Source organism: Sinocyclocheilus rhinocerous, unplaced genomic scaffold (genome assembly GCF_001515625.1).
Source record: "Sinocyclocheilus rhinocerous isolate Xijiao unplaced genomic scaffold, SAMN03320098_v1.1 scaffold2008, whole genome shotgun sequence".
Classification (NCBI taxonomy): domain Eukaryota; kingdom Metazoa; phylum Chordata; class Actinopteri; order Cypriniformes; family Cyprinidae; genus Sinocyclocheilus; species Sinocyclocheilus rhinocerous.
In genome coordinates, this window is record NW_015644775.1 from 250,197 (window position 1) to 268,435 (window position 18,239).

The 18,239-nt window shown below is 37.6% G+C and overlaps 1 protein-coding gene across 1 annotated transcript in view; it reads left to right on the forward strand.

The window, feature by feature from the left end:
- Nucleotides 1–18,239, forward strand: part of LOC107758812 (nuclear receptor coactivator 2) — an 80,365-nt gene that overhangs the window by 58,301 nt on the left and 3,825 nt on the right. The window contains exons 11-20 of the mRNA XM_016576637.1: nt 4,247–4,442; nt 5,868–6,080; nt 7,985–8,224; nt 8,339–8,468; nt 8,658–8,820; nt 9,897–10,193; nt 11,273–11,350; nt 11,424–11,898; nt 14,194–14,371; nt 15,782–15,974. Coding sequence (XP_016432123.1) covers nt 4,247–4,442; nt 5,868–6,080; nt 7,985–8,224; nt 8,339–8,468; nt 8,658–8,820; nt 9,897–10,193; nt 11,273–11,350; nt 11,424–11,898; nt 14,194–14,371; nt 15,782–15,974 — 2,163 coding nt within the window. The remainder of the gene's footprint in view (nt 1–4,246; nt 4,443–5,867; nt 6,081–7,984; nt 8,225–8,338; nt 8,469–8,657; nt 8,821–9,896; nt 10,194–11,272; nt 11,351–11,423; nt 11,899–14,193; nt 14,372–15,781; nt 15,975–18,239) is intronic.

Sequence of the window (18,239 nt, forward strand, 5' to 3'; positions counted from 1 at the left end):
TGTATATATATATATATATATAGACATACAGTGTGTGTGTATATATATATATATATATATAATAAAATCTATAGACATTAAAAAATGGACACAACAAAATTACTAAAGCTTGCATTGCAATTAAAACTTAACATATACAAAAATAACTAATTTTGAAGTATTAAAAAAACAACTTTAATGGTGTCTCAATGATAATACTAAATTAAATGGTGAGCAGCACTATTTTGTTGCTGCCTACTGTATGTAGAGCGTTCCAAATAATTAAATTTATAACGTTCACTTTTAGTTATAGCATAAATAAGCAGACAGCTAAACAACCCGCTGGAAACATTGCTAGGTTTTTTTGCACTTTTGTGTCTCTACATACTCATACAGAGAATGATGTTTCTATTTGTGGCAGCGATGGTTTGTCTTTCCCTGAGTGTGCTTCTATAGATGTGCTTTGTATGTGTGTTACAGTCTGATGCGCTTGCGGAGGTGTGTGTGTGTGTGTCTCTGCAGCAGGAAGTGTGACTCAGGACAGGGTCCTCTGCCCTTCCCAACCCCTCACAGAGCTCTAATCGGCACCCTGACACCATTCCTCGGTTGCACACACACACAAGCAGTGCAGACAGCTGTCCCCACCCTGACACTGTCGCTTCATTGGTGGTTCCTCTGTGTACCAATTAACCCTGTAACCCCTCTTACCCCCTCGGTCCTGCTCCTGTCTACACGACTAACTGCCCTCCGCCCCATCAAACCAGCACTGATATCTTATTTCGCACTTGGACTAACGGTGGAAGTTTGGCATTCATAGCATTTCTTTAGGGCTCTTCATCAGGGGGTCCACAACCACAGGGGTCCTCTGCAGTACTGCATAGCAGCAGTTATTGTGCTATCTTATTTTTCTGAAAAATAATTGCATTGAAACAATATTATATGAAATTCAGCTAAAGCTAAAGAAGCTAAAGTTATGCTAAATGATTCATTCTCCAACCTACATTCAAATGTATTAGGTAAAGTTACAATGTAATACACAAGGTTACGACCCATTAAAATAAGTGTTTAAATATATTCATATGGTATAGTAGTCATGTTATTATATTCCAAGCTTATAATGCAACACTAAATGTTAGACCGTACTTAATGGTGGTTCTTCATTTGTCAGTCTATCCACTAAAGGTCATTAACCTAAAAAAAAGTTGAAGGTTGAATTTTTGCTTGCAACTTATCGAGAATTCGCTTAACACATCAGAAAACTTCTTTTAGTTGTCATAAATTGTCAAGTAGTGTGACATATTTGACTTTTAAACAGCATTTTTCTAATTCTTTTTTAAAGTTCAGGGCCCAGTAAGATGCATTAAATTTGACAGTAAAGACATTTATAATGTTACAAATGATTTCTATTTCAAATATTTGAAATGCTGTTCTTTTTAACTTTCTATTCATCAGCGAGTCCTGGAAAAAAAATGTATCTCAGTTTCCACAAAAAAATATTAAGCTGTTCAGCATTGAGAATAATAATAAGAATTTTGTTTCTTGAGAACCAAGTCAGCATATTAGAATGATTTCTGAAGATCATGTGACACTGAAGACTGCAGTGTGACCTAATAATAATAATACATTTCATTTGCCATGCCTTAAGACTGTTAAAGTGAACTGCAAAAAGTGATTTAAAATGGTTAAAAACTTGTTTTAAAAAAAGAAATAAATTACTGCCAGTCACAGAACCTCTAAATATACACTTTCTCTTGTATGTCATATGCAATTCAACTTAAAATTGTGATGTTAACAGTCAAAGTTCTTGGACATGTCATTTATCAACGACCCACATCCAAAAGTGTAAATTATAGTGGAATATGTCAGATAGTTCTACTGGTAGCTGATGAGAAACACAGCTCTCGTAGATCTCCACGCAGGGAGCTTTTCCACTATTGGCTCAACATCACGCTGACGTCAGCGCTCCCACTGGCGAGAAAGTGATCCATGAAGGTGCAGCTCAGTGCGATATAAAGAATCCATGCTAATGCACAGGCACCTTCCTGTCTGGACTGAGCGAGTGCACACAGATAATACACAGGAGAGAGAGCAGGGAGTGATAATTGGAAAGAAGAGGAGAGAAAGGCTGAAACAAGCAGCCTGTGAGATGCATGGACAGTGAATAATCAGCAGCAGGTTTGATTCAAGAGGGCAGCCAGGGACAGGTGGTGCTCACACAAGTGTGTGTGTGTGTGTGTGTGTATGAGATGAGAGAGAGAGACTGGGAAAAGAGCTTCCGAGCGCTACACAAGGAGAGTGACCTCATTAAGCAGTTCCTCCTCTCAGCTCACATCCTGTTTGTGCAGCGCTTTTCCTCCACACTGCACACTGAGTCACAAATCAATGGCAGGAGAGGCCGACAGCTTCATTAGGCTGCAGACAGGCAGCATGAAGGCAAACTTTCAACCCACCGAATAATATACAGCATGTGATCTTTGACCTTTGACCTTAACTACTCTACTCTACACAACAACCCCTAAACACACACACTCGCATGAACTCTCATCCACTGCACCACACTGTCCTGAAATGAAAGTTACTAGACATCTAAATATATATATATATATATTAGGGCTCAGTTTAATGCGAAAAATAACGCGTTTAAAATATTTTAACGCAGTTAACGCTCTGGCCCCGCCCCCAGACCTGTACGTCATCTTACATTTCATATAGTTGACTGTTGACAAATATGATGCAGGGCAACAACTCCATGAATGCAGTTGTGTCCTAAAATTCAAGATATTGGGGCAAAAATGCTCCTGTATGAGTTTTTGTCTTATATTTATATCATATGATAAGCGATATCACATGAACAGCGCGAGCATATCACACAAGTGCTGTTTATGTCCGAGTACCATGGTTGCAAATGTGATTTTATACAATTCAGTAAATATGACGTTAATATTGTTATATTTTAAACACAATATTGTCTGTTTTTTTGCTCAGTTTTACCTAATTTTAAAATGACATATTTTGCGTGTAGTTTTCTATAATGAAATTGTTAATCTGGTTTTCATTTTAATTTTTATAATTAAATTGATTTATTTAAAGTTGGCAGAGAATACCTTGCATATATGTAGATAATCATGAAAATAAATACATATTTAGTCATTTCATATACATCTATATAAGTTATATACATTATTTATTATAAATGGAATCATGCAAATGATAGATAGATAATAGATAGATAGATCTGTCTTGTGCTGTCCTGACTGTAATATAGATGTCACGTGTGCTGCCCCCTTGTGGTGGCTTAAGGACTTTAATGCATGTTTATTAAAAGTTCCAGAACTGGCGTTCTCCTAAGATCTATAATATTAACCAGCATAAATGTTTATATCTCTAAATGTAAAGTGCTTGTGTAGGGGACACTTGATTTAGCATTTATTTAGTGTCATTTAGTAGAAGTTGTATGCATTTTTAGTCTTTTCTGATAGACGACGACAGCCTTGGATAAACAAAAGTACAGTTCTGAATCTTCGAGTTGACATTGTTTATCTGAAATGCACTGCTGTAAGAGGGTTTCTTTATCTCAACAGGACGAGTTGGACTTTGTCAAACTCAAGCCAGAATAAAAAAGTCGCAATGCATTAGGGCAGATGTTTCAAATGCAACATAGATACATCAGAACTGTAGTGCACTACAGCCAAGTGTGCATTTAGATTTCTAAGGTAATAAATATTTTTAAAAGCTTATGATGGAGATGAAAGGATTTAAAGTCAGATTGATGATGTATTTAAAGTCAAGCTGCGTTCCAGGCCGTGCAGAGTGTGTTTGCCTGTGTGCATTTAGAAGATCTTGCTCTGATGGAGAAGCAATCTAGGGTTTAAAGATGGTAACCAAACCATGGCAAATGGAGTAGTGTTCAGCTAGCCTCCTTTAACTCAGTGTGAAGTGTGTCCTAGATTCCAGCCCTGTGTGTGTGTGTACATGTGAGAGGGAGAGGGGTGTGTTTCAGCAGGCAGACTTCAGACTCTCCAGCGTTTCCCTGCCGAGGTATAAATCCAAAAGACTGAGATACCAAACCTTGTGACTATACAAAACGATATACATGATGTTATACATGATAAGATGCATTGGTATGTTATGTACAAGAGGATATTTTCTTGTGCATCCAAAACCCACCAGAAATTTGACCTTGACAAACCCATTTTTGATATTAGGCAACAAACTGATGAGACTAATGAAAATACTAAGCTAAAGGAATTCCCTTGTGTGTTTGCAGTCGAGCGAGCTGGATGATATTCTGGATGATCTACAGAACAGTCAGCCAGGCCTGTTTGCGGATTCCCGGCCTGTGTCTTTGCCTGCTGCCGTGGACAAGCAGTCAATCATCAATGACATCCTGCAGATGACTGGAGAGGGTGGAGCCAGCATGGGTCCCCAGCAACAGAGAGCACTGCAGGCTGTGGGCCAACAGAGTGAGTAACACACACACACACACGTTCTCCTACTACAGTTTTCAGCCAATGGCTGGAATAAAGTACACGACTTCTGAACAGATTTAAAAACATTTGGCATTATGTACTTGCCAAATTGGTAAACAGTTGCAAAGAAAAACTAAACGACTGGGGGTACGTTCACACATCATTGATCGGTCTAAAACAGTTCTATAGGAACTACCAGTGACATAAGTGTATGCTGATTGACCAAGTGCATACGAAACACCAGCTACCTGGCATTTTTAAAAAGCCATGAACTCCACGAACATGGAAAACAATGATAACGGCATTTAGCTACCTGTTGTCTGCAGCGTTGTGTTCGATGATATATATAACACTGCAAGTTGTTATAGGAGATTAAAGGTCATTGCACACTGAGTCTGAAATTCTCGCACGTTAAAAAATAAATACGACCTCACATTGTGTCAATCATGTTTGCACACTGCCTTCGAAACTTTCGTCCGTCATAAAAAAAAAATTCTGATCAGGTTTGTTTTTCTGTGTTTTCGCATCCGTAAAAAGCATTTTGATAGGAAAGGATGACGAATACGAAAAAACCGTATACGAAAATTTTGGACTCGGTGTGCAAGGACCCTTAGTCAGAGCTTCATGCTCTTTCAGTTGCGTAATTTTGTGCATTTACATTCCATCTCCATTATCACGAAAATTATCCGCAAAAATGACTAAAAACGCTGTATTATGCATGCCAGGCCAGTAGTTGGCGATGTCACTTTGTATAACAACACTGCGCACATGCCTATAGACTGAACAACGTAATATGCATGTGCATGACTTCACTGTTTTCACAAATTCTCATTTTTGTAGCTTACACATAGATGGTAAACAATATAAACAATATAGTTTTCAAAAACTTGCATTTTAAAACCCGTTTACAAAAGTCTGCATTTTCAGGCCCCTAAAACACTTGTGTAAATGACTGGCTAAAATGCATACAAATTTTCTGTTTTTAGTTGAAAATGGTGTCATGTAAATGCCCTGTGAGGTTCACACACTACCCGACTTTCAAGTTGTTCTAAACGCAACAAACTTGTGCAGAAACGTGCCTCATTTCTAGGAGATGTATGGCAAATGAACAATGTGTGCTCTAAAATTGCCTCAAAAAATCTAACATGTTCGATATCCTCCAGCTGAATGGAGTCTGAAGCTAAAAAAATCTGTGTCCATTGTACATTACGTGATTTTCTGTGAAATCTGTCCACTCAAATCTGCAGAAAGTGTTAACTTGTGTCAATTTGTCCAGACTGTAAATCAGGTCATGAAATCCAGTCATTCCAATAGGAATCTGTGTGAGGGCAAAAGAAGTTGCTCTTGTTCAAGTTGGTTATGCAAATTCGCTATGCTGACCATCAAAAAGCTACTTGGTGAAAGTGGCTTCTGTGTGAGCTGTGCTTCATCTCAACACTATTGAGCGACCAGGTCAGCCCGGCAGAGCTCCTCCGGTCAGAAGCGTATCTTTGGATATGAACATGCCTGCTAAAGGCGCTCAGGGTCAGTACCCTCTGATGAGGAACAACAGCCCCTACTCGCTCATGCAGCAGCAAGGCATGATGGGAAACCACAGTGTCATGCCTAATCAGCCCAACATGGTCAATGCAGGTGAGTTTAGCTGGGGTCAGAAATGCAGCGCACTTCAGTGCTACTGATGCAATAACAAAAAAATAAAGGACAGAAGTGAAGTTTGTCTGTGCATATGCTGCAGAACAAAGGGCTTCCCCCACACTTAACACCTACAATGAGAGGAAAGTTCCAGTGCCGCACCGACCATGTACAAACCAAAGTTTCAGCGTGATCAGTAATGCACAGTCAAGCATGACGCTGTTGGCTGAGAGGAAGACAAATGTGTAAAACGGCACAAAACTGTTGTCAGATCAAAAGCAAGCCCCTCTTTGCGGCTTTTGTTTGTGTGTTTGTGTGTAGTGGGTTGCATTCGATTGCAGCTGAATGTGCACATAAGGTGAGACTGTGAGCGGCTAGATATGAATGACTCATAACCTTAGGAAAGAATAGCAGGGCTTCTGGTGTGATCATGTCAACATGTTTTTTGGGTGGTCGGATTTTTAAATATCACATTTCTGAGTATGAAATGATATATACCACTATTTTTTTCTCTATCTGATTTTGTCAGTTGATCCTTAGCTTAGGTATTTGATGCTGTTGCTAAGTCAGACAAGCTTTACAAAACATACAGACATGTTGCAAAACATACAACATTGTGCCTTATTTTTAGACAATTTGATAACCCATTAGTATAGGGACCAATTCTCACTATTAACTAGTTGCTTATTAGCATGACTATTATTAACATATTGGCTGTTTATTAGTACTTATAAAGCACATATTCTGCATGACCATATTCTACATCCCTAATCCTACCCAATACCTAAACTTAACAACTACCTTACTAACTATTAATGAGCAGCAAATTAGGAGTTTATTGAGGCAAGAAATTAATAGTGACGTATTTCCTTTCACAAAAAATGTCTGTGGTGTTATTATGCACCATTTATAAGTGCATGTTTTTAATAAAAGAAAAAAGTTTTCATTACCTTTCATAAAAAATAACCCTTTTCTCCACTTACAGAATAATGTTGTTTTTCCACTGAATAATATTATCAACAAACCATTAACTACGACTTTTGCCTCAATAAACTACTAATTTGCCAAATTTCACAACCCAATTAAATAAAACAGTATTATAATATTACTATTTAAACTTATTTTTTATATTTTAATAATTCTATTCTAATTTCTATTTTATCTTTAAATAATCCTTTTGGTCACACTTTATTTTAAGGTCCAATTCTCACTATTAACAAACCATTAACTATGCCTCAATAAACTACTAATTTGCTGCTTATTAATAGTTCGTAAGGTTTAGTTTAGGTATTGGGTAGGATTAATTCAATTCAATTCAAGTTTATTTGTATAGCGCTTTTCACGATACAAATCGTTGCAAAGCAACTTTACAGAAAATTAAGTTTCTACAATATATTTAGTAGTAGCTTATCAGTGGTGACTGTCAGTTAATGTACATATGGCAGAAATGTACGGAAAAATCAATTAAAGACGTAATCAAACAGACGGTGAACACTATTAACAGCAATTATTATATGATGCAATCAAACTTACAGCAAAATATGGTAGGGATTAGGGATGTAGAATATGGTAATGCAGAATATATGCTTTATAAGTACTAATAAACAGCCAATATGTTATTAATAGGCATGCTAATAAGCAACTAGTTAATAGAAAGAATTGGTCCCTATACTAAAGGTTTACCATCCTTTTTAACATTATATATGGCTATACTGTCACTTTTGATGAATTTAATTCATTCTAGTTGAATAAAAGTGTTCATTTATTTTAAAAGAGGTGTCACTGTCCACAAACTTTTGAACAGTAGTGTAAATTCTCACTGAATATTCAAAAATGATCACATTATTTGTATTTAATAAAAGTTACCTTCAAATTGAAAGCCCTTCTCTTTCTATTTCTTAAAGGAGTGATGGGTAATAACGGTCCCCGTGTAGGTATGCAACAGGACGGTTGGGGCGCACAGGGTCCCGGTCCCGTCGGTAACGCGGCCTCACCCGTCACAACTGCTCCCGCCGGCCAGCACTCTCTCCCGCAGGGGGCGCTCCACTCTCGCATGGTGCCCAACTCTGGAGCAGGCATGCCCATGAGGCCCAACACCCAGCCTGGACCCAGACAGATGCTTCAGTCCCAGATGATGCCCAATGGTAAAAACACATAGAGCAGGAAGAGTAGACTTTTTAGTGGGTGATTATTTACAATTAAAACGGGTGTTTTCTGCAGTTTAAATCATGTTTTATCATCTGCTGTTTCTTCCTCAGCCCAGTCAAACATGGACATGGGCATGGCTGGCCACCAGTTTCCCCAGCAACAGGCACCGCCCAATCAGACGGCTCCGTGGCCAGACAGTGTGATGCCTATAGAGCCGGTGCCATTTGGGAACCAGAACAGGTAAACAGCATTTATTAGTGTCACTATTGTTAGGTCCTCCACTTTATTGGAGGTGTGTGCTGTGTGCACTTGTTGATTTTGTCCTTCCGTAAGAAAATAACTAGACAAATACACTCAGATGTAATATGTGATGGGATATCCCATCATTCAAGTCTCAGTTCGTTAATGAGAGTCTCTCGTCTCTGTAAGCTCTATGTATAGCGGTTCTCAGGAGGATGTTCTGTGTCCTCCTGCCTCTGAGGGTCCGGCTGATGAGGGTACTTTGCTCAGCCAGCTCTACACAGTTCTCAAAGATTTTGACGGCCTAGAGGAGATTGACCGTGCTCTAGGCATCCCAGCTTTAGTGGGACAGGTAGGTTGAACACTTTTGTCTCTTTTTTTTTTTTAACCATATTGACCAATCAAAATACTAGTGATGCACCGAAAATATTTTTTTACCATACACCAAAACCAAAATTAAACTTTATTTAAATATCTATTAATTAATCAAATGTTCTTACTACTGCCTATCAGAAATGAGTTTTTATTAATCAGCTAATTAATCAGATTTACTCAAAAAATCAGCGCTCATATCAAACATTTAAATAGCACCTGAGTTAGTTTTTATATCAACTCTTTAATTATATAATTGTTTCTACTCCAATTTGTTATTAAAAATATAAACATTTAAACGGTGACTGTAATAAAAACTTGTTTTCATGAGAGTTTGTTTAAACTTGCATTAAATAATGAAAACAAAAGTTTATTTCTTTCACATTATTGACTAATCAAAATACTAGTGATGCACCAAAAAGTTTTTTACCGAAACACAGAAACCGGGTTTTCATTTAGATGAAAACCATAATGGAAAATGAAAGGGTTTTTTATTAATCAGTTATTAATATTAATTAATCAAATGTACTTACAATAATCAACGCTCAAATAAAATTTCATTGCATGTAAGGCAGGTTTATATGACCTTTTTTAATATAATCATGTTTCTACTCCAATTTGTTGTTGAAATATAAACATTTACTTGGCAGCTGTAATAAAACTTGCTTTCATGACAGATTTTGTGCAAACATAAATAATGGAGAAAAAGTTAAGTAAAAATATAATAAATATATAATATAGTATGTTAGCAAAATTCTCTTCTCTAGAGTTATACAAACTAACAAACTATAGACACTGAAAGGGGTTCCGAGGTAAATGTAACTTTACATGACATTATTTACAAGCTGTTTTATTGCCATCTTTCTGCAGTTGAAACACTGATTGAATGGTTATATGACACAAGATTCTTTTTCAGTTGCTGAAATTTCAGTGCATCAATACAAAATCCAGGACCAGAACAAATCTGATTTATTATGTGCACCAGCTATTAATACCACACACACGACACGAGAATGTAAAGATACGGCGTTGCTAAGTTTAAGTTTAATGGTTCAGGCTCAGCCGATGGAGCAGGATCAGTTCCCCGGTCAAGACCCAAGTATGATGATGGATCAGAAGCCGCCCATGTATGGCCAGCAGCAGTACGCTGCCGCCCAGGCCCACATGCAGCAGGGCGGCTACACGCCCATGCAGGACCCCAGCTTCCACGGCATGACGGCACAGATGGGGCAGAGGCCGGGCTACCCCATGCTCCGCATGCAGGCTAGACCAGGACTCAGGCCCGCCGGGGGTGTCCCCACCCAACCCAATACACTCAGACTGCAGCTGCAGCACAGGCTACAAGCACAGCAGGTACAGATTTTACTCTCATACATGAGAAGAAAGAACAGTCCTGAGTAAAGTAGAATAAAATGGTTGTATTTTTATTTCTTAATCATAATGTTGTCTGATTATGCCATCAATATTAAGCACAGTAATCATTTAGTTAAAGGGATAGTCCTCCCAAAAATATAAATTCAGTCATCATTGACTCACCTTCATACCATGTCACCTCTCATGCCTTTAAACACAAAAAAAGATATTTGAAAGAATGTTAGTAACCAAACAGTTTTGGTGACCATTAACTTCTATTGTATTGACAAAACCCTTTAAAATGTATATAGACAATACAATGGAAAGTTTTTCGCTCTGACACTTAATTGGTGACACTTAGCTTTGTTAATCCAAAGACTTAAATGCAATCTTTTTTTCCATTCATATACATGCATTTTAAAGCAAAAAGTGTAATTTAATCTAAATCAGACTGGTGAAATAGTACCGTCTGTGGTTAGCTGTCCCCTGCTGGACATTACAGGAATCAATCCTTGACCTCATTTTGGGTTTATTTAGGGGTCATGCCTCATAACTGTTATGTTTCTAACAATTTGAAGCTACAATCAGTGATTATATATAATTAGATAGGTTTTTTTATTATATAGTAATTGTGTATTTGTAAAATACTATATTGCACAATGTCTAGTTTCAGTGCCATTCGAAGACAATGATATTTTGTGTACAGCTCTAGATTATATTGTGTTCGAAATGCCTGTCAATTAATATTAACTTCTAGTGCTATCAAATCGATTAATCGCATCCAAAATAAAAGTTTGTGTTTACATAATATATATATACACATGAATATACACAGTATGCATTGCACACATATATAAACACAAACTTTTATTTTGGAATGCGATTAATCGATTTGACAGCACTATTAACTTCTTGTTCATCACTCTTTTATGTAAAGTCAGTATACTACAAACAAGAGTGCTGTTGTATTGAACAGATCAGTTGTTTAAATGTATCGCTTACGTATTGAATGGTAGAATGAGTGATGCTTCTTTTGAAATAATACTACAGTTTGCCACTTCTGTTTGTGTCTGCTCCAGAATCGTCAGCCTATGATGAATCAGATGACTGGAGTGTCAAATATGAACCTACCTCTAAGACCCAACGTTCCGAATCAGGTACATCGAATCACTTCCTGCATTCTCCCTTGTGCTCCGATCGCGAGCTTGCCTAAACTCTCTATCTTCCCAGGGGACAATCAATGCTCAGATGCTGGCCCAGCGGCAGAGAGAGCTGCTGAGTAATCACTTGCGCCAGCGTCAGCTGGACCAACAACGGCAGCAGCAGCAGCAACAACAGCAGCAGCAGCAGCAGCAGCGCAGCATGGTCATGCGAGCCCAGGGCCTCAACCTGCCACCAAACATGGCGGCGGCCACAGCAGGCATGCCCGGAGCCATGAGCAATCCGCGGATCCCCCAGGCCAACCCCCAGCAGTTCCCCTATCCGCCCAACTACGGTACAGGACTGGCCTCGCCGCCTCCCTCCAGCAGCCCTTTCTCCCCCGGTTCTCCCAACCTCCCCGCCCCCCAGCTCCTCTCCCACAGCGCCATGCATGGCTCTCAGATGAGTCTAGCTAACCAGGGGATGCTGGGCAGTCTGAGCGGACAGTTTGGGGCTGTTATGAGCCCTCAAATGCAGCACAGTGCCTTTCAGTTCCCCAGCTCAGGTACTGCCTGCCCTTTCTCTCTGTCTGTGTGTCATGCGCTTCCACACATACGCACAAACACCTGCGACCAGCAGCACTACAGGCTGAACTTGTGTGATCTGAACGTGCGGTGAAAAATCAATGACATCCAGGGCCAATCAACATGGTTTAATCAGAAATGCAATAGTCCAGATACAGGTCAGCTGTATAAAAATACTAGTCCAGCAACTGCAGTCAAATCTTAAAAAATGATATTCTAAAAGAATTAAATACTTATTTTGATGCAAACATTATCATTTTGACACCATTTGCTATCTCCCATGTTGTTGGGTTTTAACTTTTTTCTTTTGTGGAACACAAAATGTGATTATTTTAACCTTCCAGCCAGCTTTTTGTAAAATATAATAAAAGTGAATGAAGACTAAACTTCAACTGTAAAGCTGCTTTGACACAATCTGCATTGTAAATAGCGCTATATAAATAATGGTGACTTGACTTGACTAAACTCAAAAATGACAATAAAAGCACCATAATTGTGTTAAAAATAAAAAGATATTCTTAAAAATTCATCTTTTGTGTTCCATGGAAAGAGGAAAGACATGTTGTTATTGTTAATAAAAACTTTTTAAAATCTTTTCGGTAATTGAATTAAACCTGAAATACAATATAAATATTAAATGAAAAACCTGAACCTAAAAAGCTTGCCTTGGCAAATAACGAAATTAAGTTCTAAAATTACTAAAACTTAAATTAAACTGAAAACTGAAAATATAAAAATAAAATCTAATTTAATATCTTAATAAATATTATAATAGTATTCAAATAATACTAAAATAGCACATGAAGTAAGACATTCAGGTTTTGGAATGACGTGAGGTTGAATAAATAATGACAGTATTTAGATTTTTTTTGTTGTAAATAACTAAATTGATGAGATTTATATTTTCTGGATTATATTATCATGTATGAGATTAGATGCTGCCATAAAATTAAAGACCAACATTCATTAGTATCTAGTAATGTTTCATTGTCTCAACTTTAAAAACTGTTTCATTGAGTATTTGGGTTTTTAAATATCTGTTTGTAGTTGTCAAGTCAAGTACTATGAGCTAATAAGTTATTTAGCACTTTATGCTAGATAATCAGAGTTAAATTATTGTATTTATGTTAGTGCCCTTGAAAGATCATAATGGTTATGGTAGAACATGGCACTAGAGGGCAGAAGAGTCACTTTAATGTTTTCCCACATGTAATCAGAATATATTACAGCAATATTTCAGGTTATTTTACAACTTAATGTCTGTAAACGGCATGCTATCTATTACCACATAAAATTATGATTCGCAGCTCAGCTTGTAAAAACAAATAGTGTGATAATTTGCATATTTTAAACTTTACCACCCACTCAATTACCCTGTTGGGTTTCCATTGAAATTACATACTAATTGCATTTTGCGTTCTTTTTTACAAACTGAAGTACGAGTTAAAGTTATTCTGTGGTAAACAGCAAAATTCAACAGATCAGAAACATTAAGACTGAATTTTCATAATCATAATTGATATAATCCAGAACATCCATCTTTGTACTTTGCCACAGTAGATCTATTTGTAACACATGAGCTACTGATGCAGTCAAAGCCAGTGTCATTTAAGCCAAGCTTACGTTGTGTTAAACTGTTGATAATTGTGCCTGTCTATGCCTGTGCTGAGTCATGTGTGCCAGTGTCTATCCTGCCTAGACTAATTGGCTGATGGTGATCAGTGGAGGCGGAGCAGTTGATTTTTAAACCAATTATGCGGTGACCCAGATCCCACCCCCAATCCCGCCCATTACCCACCCACCCCTCTTTTCTCTGGCTGTCTCAGCCACACTAACATTAACCTGCATGTGTAACTTTGCCTTACTGCCTGCTTATAACACCTCTAAACCCCTCTAGTATACTCTTGATTCCTCACTTTTGATTATGGAGATGGGCTGAAATATTCTCAATATGATTTCTGCTTTGACATTTCTAAAAATGATGATCAGCTAATCTAAACCACAAATGTGTTTAGACTTTGATTTTGTCATTTTTAATCATTGTTGCTGTCATAGTTGCAATTATAATGAATTTCTAGGTGCTAAATGTGGATGTTGTTTGACAGCGTGAGAGTGAATATGATGTGAAAAGTGCTATACAATAATGATTTCTTAATTTGTGTTAAATATTTCTTTGATGTATGCTTATTTCGAACCAGAATTTGTCTCCTCATGTGTCTGCATGTGCGTGTGTGTGTGTGTGTGTGTGTTTGTGTGTGTGTGTGTGTGTGTGTTAGGTATGAGTCAGCAGTCGGACGGCGGGTTCGGTGGTGCCGCCACCCCTCAGAGCCCCCTCATGTCTCCCAGGATGGGCCGCGCCCAGAGTCCCATGATGCAACAGACGCAGGGCAACACCTCTTTCCAGTCCTCCCCTGACATGAACGGCTGGACACAGGGCAACATGAATGCCAACAGGTGCAGTTTTACATCTTGCATGACACTCGCTCTCACACAAAATAAGCACCAGGTTTTGGTTTAAACTTTTTGATTGGTAAAGTATGTTGACATATTTGCAGTTGTTTGAATACATATTTCTCCATTTTGTGTGTGTGTACAGTGTGTACAGTGGTGGCCAAAATTATAAAAACACTAGTATTTTCACCAGCTAAAAATGGTTTTAAGTCAGTTATTTCTATCTTTTGCTGTAGTGTGTCAGTAGGAAATATCAGTTTACATTCCCAAACATTCATTTTGCCATTAATTGTAATAGTCCAGTGAGATTTTTGTTTGCACAAGGAGTCTCCACACAGACACTGTGCTCCACACAGAGATCTAATCTTATCGACCTCCAGTCTGTCTGAGATTACATGAAGAAACAGACTAAATCCAGAAGAAATGTGGCAATGTCTCCAAGATGCTTCAAGAGACCTACCTGCAAAGCTACCTGAAAAACTATGCACAAGTGCACCGAGGGCAGAAGCTGCTTTAAACAAAGGATGGTCACACCAAATGTTGATTTCATTTAGTTAATAGAAGTTAATTGATAAAGAAAATTTCTTTGACATTATTTTTGGCAGCATCCTCATTTTACAGCATTTAAACACTTTTAAGAGTACTGTAGCTTTGCAGGTAGGTCTCTTGAAGCATCTTGGAGATGCTGCCACAGTTCTTCTGGATTAATCTGTTTCTTCATGTAATCTCAGACAGACTGGATGATGATGAGATCAGATCTCTGTGTGGAGCACTGGCTGTTGTCAGAGATTTTGTGCAAACAAAACAAACAAAAATCTCACTGGACTATTACAATTAATGGCAAAATGAATGTTTGGAAATGTAAACTGATATTTCCAACTGACACACTACAGCAAAAAGATAGAAATAACTGACTTAAAACCATTTTTATCTGGTGAAAATACTAGTGTTCTAATAATTTGGCCACCACTGTATATATTATGTTATATTATATACTACATAAATACTATATAACTAGTAAATACAATAATTTAACACTGCTTAAGCATAAAGTGCTAAATAACCCATTAGACATATTTGCAATTGTTTAATTACATATTTTTCCATTTTGTGTGTGTGTGTGTGTGTGTGTACATATATATATATATATATATACACACACACACACACAACAGTTCTTTCTAGTCCTTGAATCTGATTGGCTGAGAGCCTTTTCCAGCGGTGCAATATTCTAGTGATAACAGCACTTGCAGTATTTCTCATAACAAGTGTCATGGCGAACGGCAAAATCCACTATATTTTTATAAATAATACTGGTTTTGTATCACACAAAAAAAAAATTTTCTCAGGAAGCTAAATAAAATGTTTTTACCACCTGAAGGATCTTATACATTTATCTGCTTCCCTCCACAGTATGTTCACTCAGCAGTCGCCACCTCAGTTCGGCCAGCAGGCCAATAACAACATGTACAATGGTAACGGCATGAACCTCAACGTGTCCATGGCCACCAACTCAAGCAGCATGGGCCAAATGGGCAACCAGATGAGCATGAGCTCTATGAACTCTGGACCTGGGGGCAGCATGGCCAACATGGGCCCTGAACAGGTTAGACACACACACACACACACACACACACACAAGTCAGTTTCTGAGTCATGTGACACCTTTGTCTATGAAAAGTGTGAACGTTTATTGCCTTTTGGGGGAACCCATTGGAGCTCTGCTGTTCCCAACAGTCAACTAAACTAGATGGTTTAAAAGCTCAAGCTACTTTAAAAACACATCTTTAGAGTGAAACTGCTTTACAGCGCTTGTCAGACTCTCAAACTTTTGATCGCTAATGAAGCTCATTTAAACTCCCCAATGTTCCACCCAGGAGTTTAGTAAAAAGCCATGCACCGTAGATTTATTGGATGCATTTATTTACTCAAACCATTAGATGTAGAATGTCTAATGGTCAGACTTTAAGTGTCTGAGGTCACCAAATAGCGTAGTCGACTCTGCAACTAGCTCGTTAATAATTTACTCTAATTATCCTGGGTAATTTTGCAGATGAGAGGGATGATGCAGAACTAGACGTAATAGGAGAGTGATGTGATTAGTTGCTGGCAATTAGTGTCCGTTTGAGGTGGATAAAGAGATCATGTATGCAGACATGACAGACTTTGAGTGCTAAATATCAGACATGACGTCTATAAGTCAGCTAGGGTTTGACCAAACATACCCGCGCACACCTTCCTGCACTCCCTGAACTTCATTTTAACAAAATATTAATATCCTATATTGTGGTTTCATCATATAAATAATAGTTTTAAGTGCATTTTTTTACTCTGTGTGTTATATAAGTTATAAATTCATTTGTATATTATTTATAAGTATGTTTATCATTCAAAGGTTTGGGCTCAAAATTTGCATTTTGAATTTTATTTTATTTTAAAAGAAATTGATACTTTTATTCAGCAAGTGCATTAAATTGATAAAGTGTCTGTAAAGAGATTTAGAATGTTCCAAAATATTTCTATTTCAATAAATGCTATTCTTTTGAACTTTCTATTCAGCAAATTCTGAAAAAGAAATATATCACATTTCCAAAAAATATTAATCGACTTATTTCAACACTGTTGACAATCAAAAATGTTTCTTAAGCACCGAATGATCATATTAGAATGATTTCTAAAGGATCACGTGACACTGAAGACTGGAGTAATTTTTACTATTTTTTTGATCAAATAAATGCAGGCTTGGTGAACATAAGAAACTTCTTCCTAAAACGTTATCTTTTTCTTTAAAAAAAAGTTCTTTAATATATTTTCTTAAGTGATGCACTCTCATCAGTAACATAAAGATTTTTATGCTTTACACAGTCCGCTGCAGCTTTTAAGCTTCATTAAATAGTATGAATATTTAACCAAGTTGCATCAGTTTGATCATATGCACTTCGTGTTTTTATAAGTCCATAAGCCGTTGAAATCTCAGTCTGCTGATTTATTCCCAAGATGTGTGTATATTCACTAGTCTTTTAATAATTTAGCGTTTTGCCATTAGTGGAGGTTTAATGAATTATTACTCTCTGTTTCTTAGCTGTAATTATCTCTTCATGACAACACAAAGTTTGGCATTACAACACATTTCAGTGAGGGGTACGTGAAACTGGGTTACAAGAGCTTTTAAAAAGTACTTTACCTGTCATGATTTATTACAGGATTTCTTTGGCTCAAGGCCCACCCAGTCAAAGCTGCCAGAATAGACAAATAGTGTAAAAAATAAAAAATATTACGTGCTTCATGCAAAATAATATTCCACAATCATAGTCTCATAAATTTTTGTTGTTTGTGTATATATTTTAAAAATGAATGTGTAAAATACGAAAAACAGACAGACCTCTTTGACAGTGGCAACAACCACATATTTAGGAAACAGATATGCAGTGAACACCTCATGACAAGTAACTTAAAGGGGTCATATGATGTTGCTAAAAAAAACATTATTTTGTGTATTTGGTGTAATTAAATGTTTATGCGGTTTAAGTTTCAAAAAACACATTATTTTCCACATACTGTACATTATTGTTTCTCCTCTATGCCCCACCTTTCTGAAACGCGTCGATTTTTACAAAGCTCATCGGTCTGAAAAAGCGAGGTGTGCTCTGATTGGCCAGCTATCCAGTGCGTTGTGATTGGCCGAATACCTCAAGCGTGAGACGGAAATGTTACGCCCCTTGCCATATTGTGATGCCTGCGGCAACCACATGTGACGACCCCGGGCTGGACTCCGCTTCGTCCACGGTGAAAGCCGATCCGGCGATCCACAGCGCGAAGTTGAAGTATTTCCTCAGCGACCAGCACAGATCAGCTCCAGGCATGACGAAGC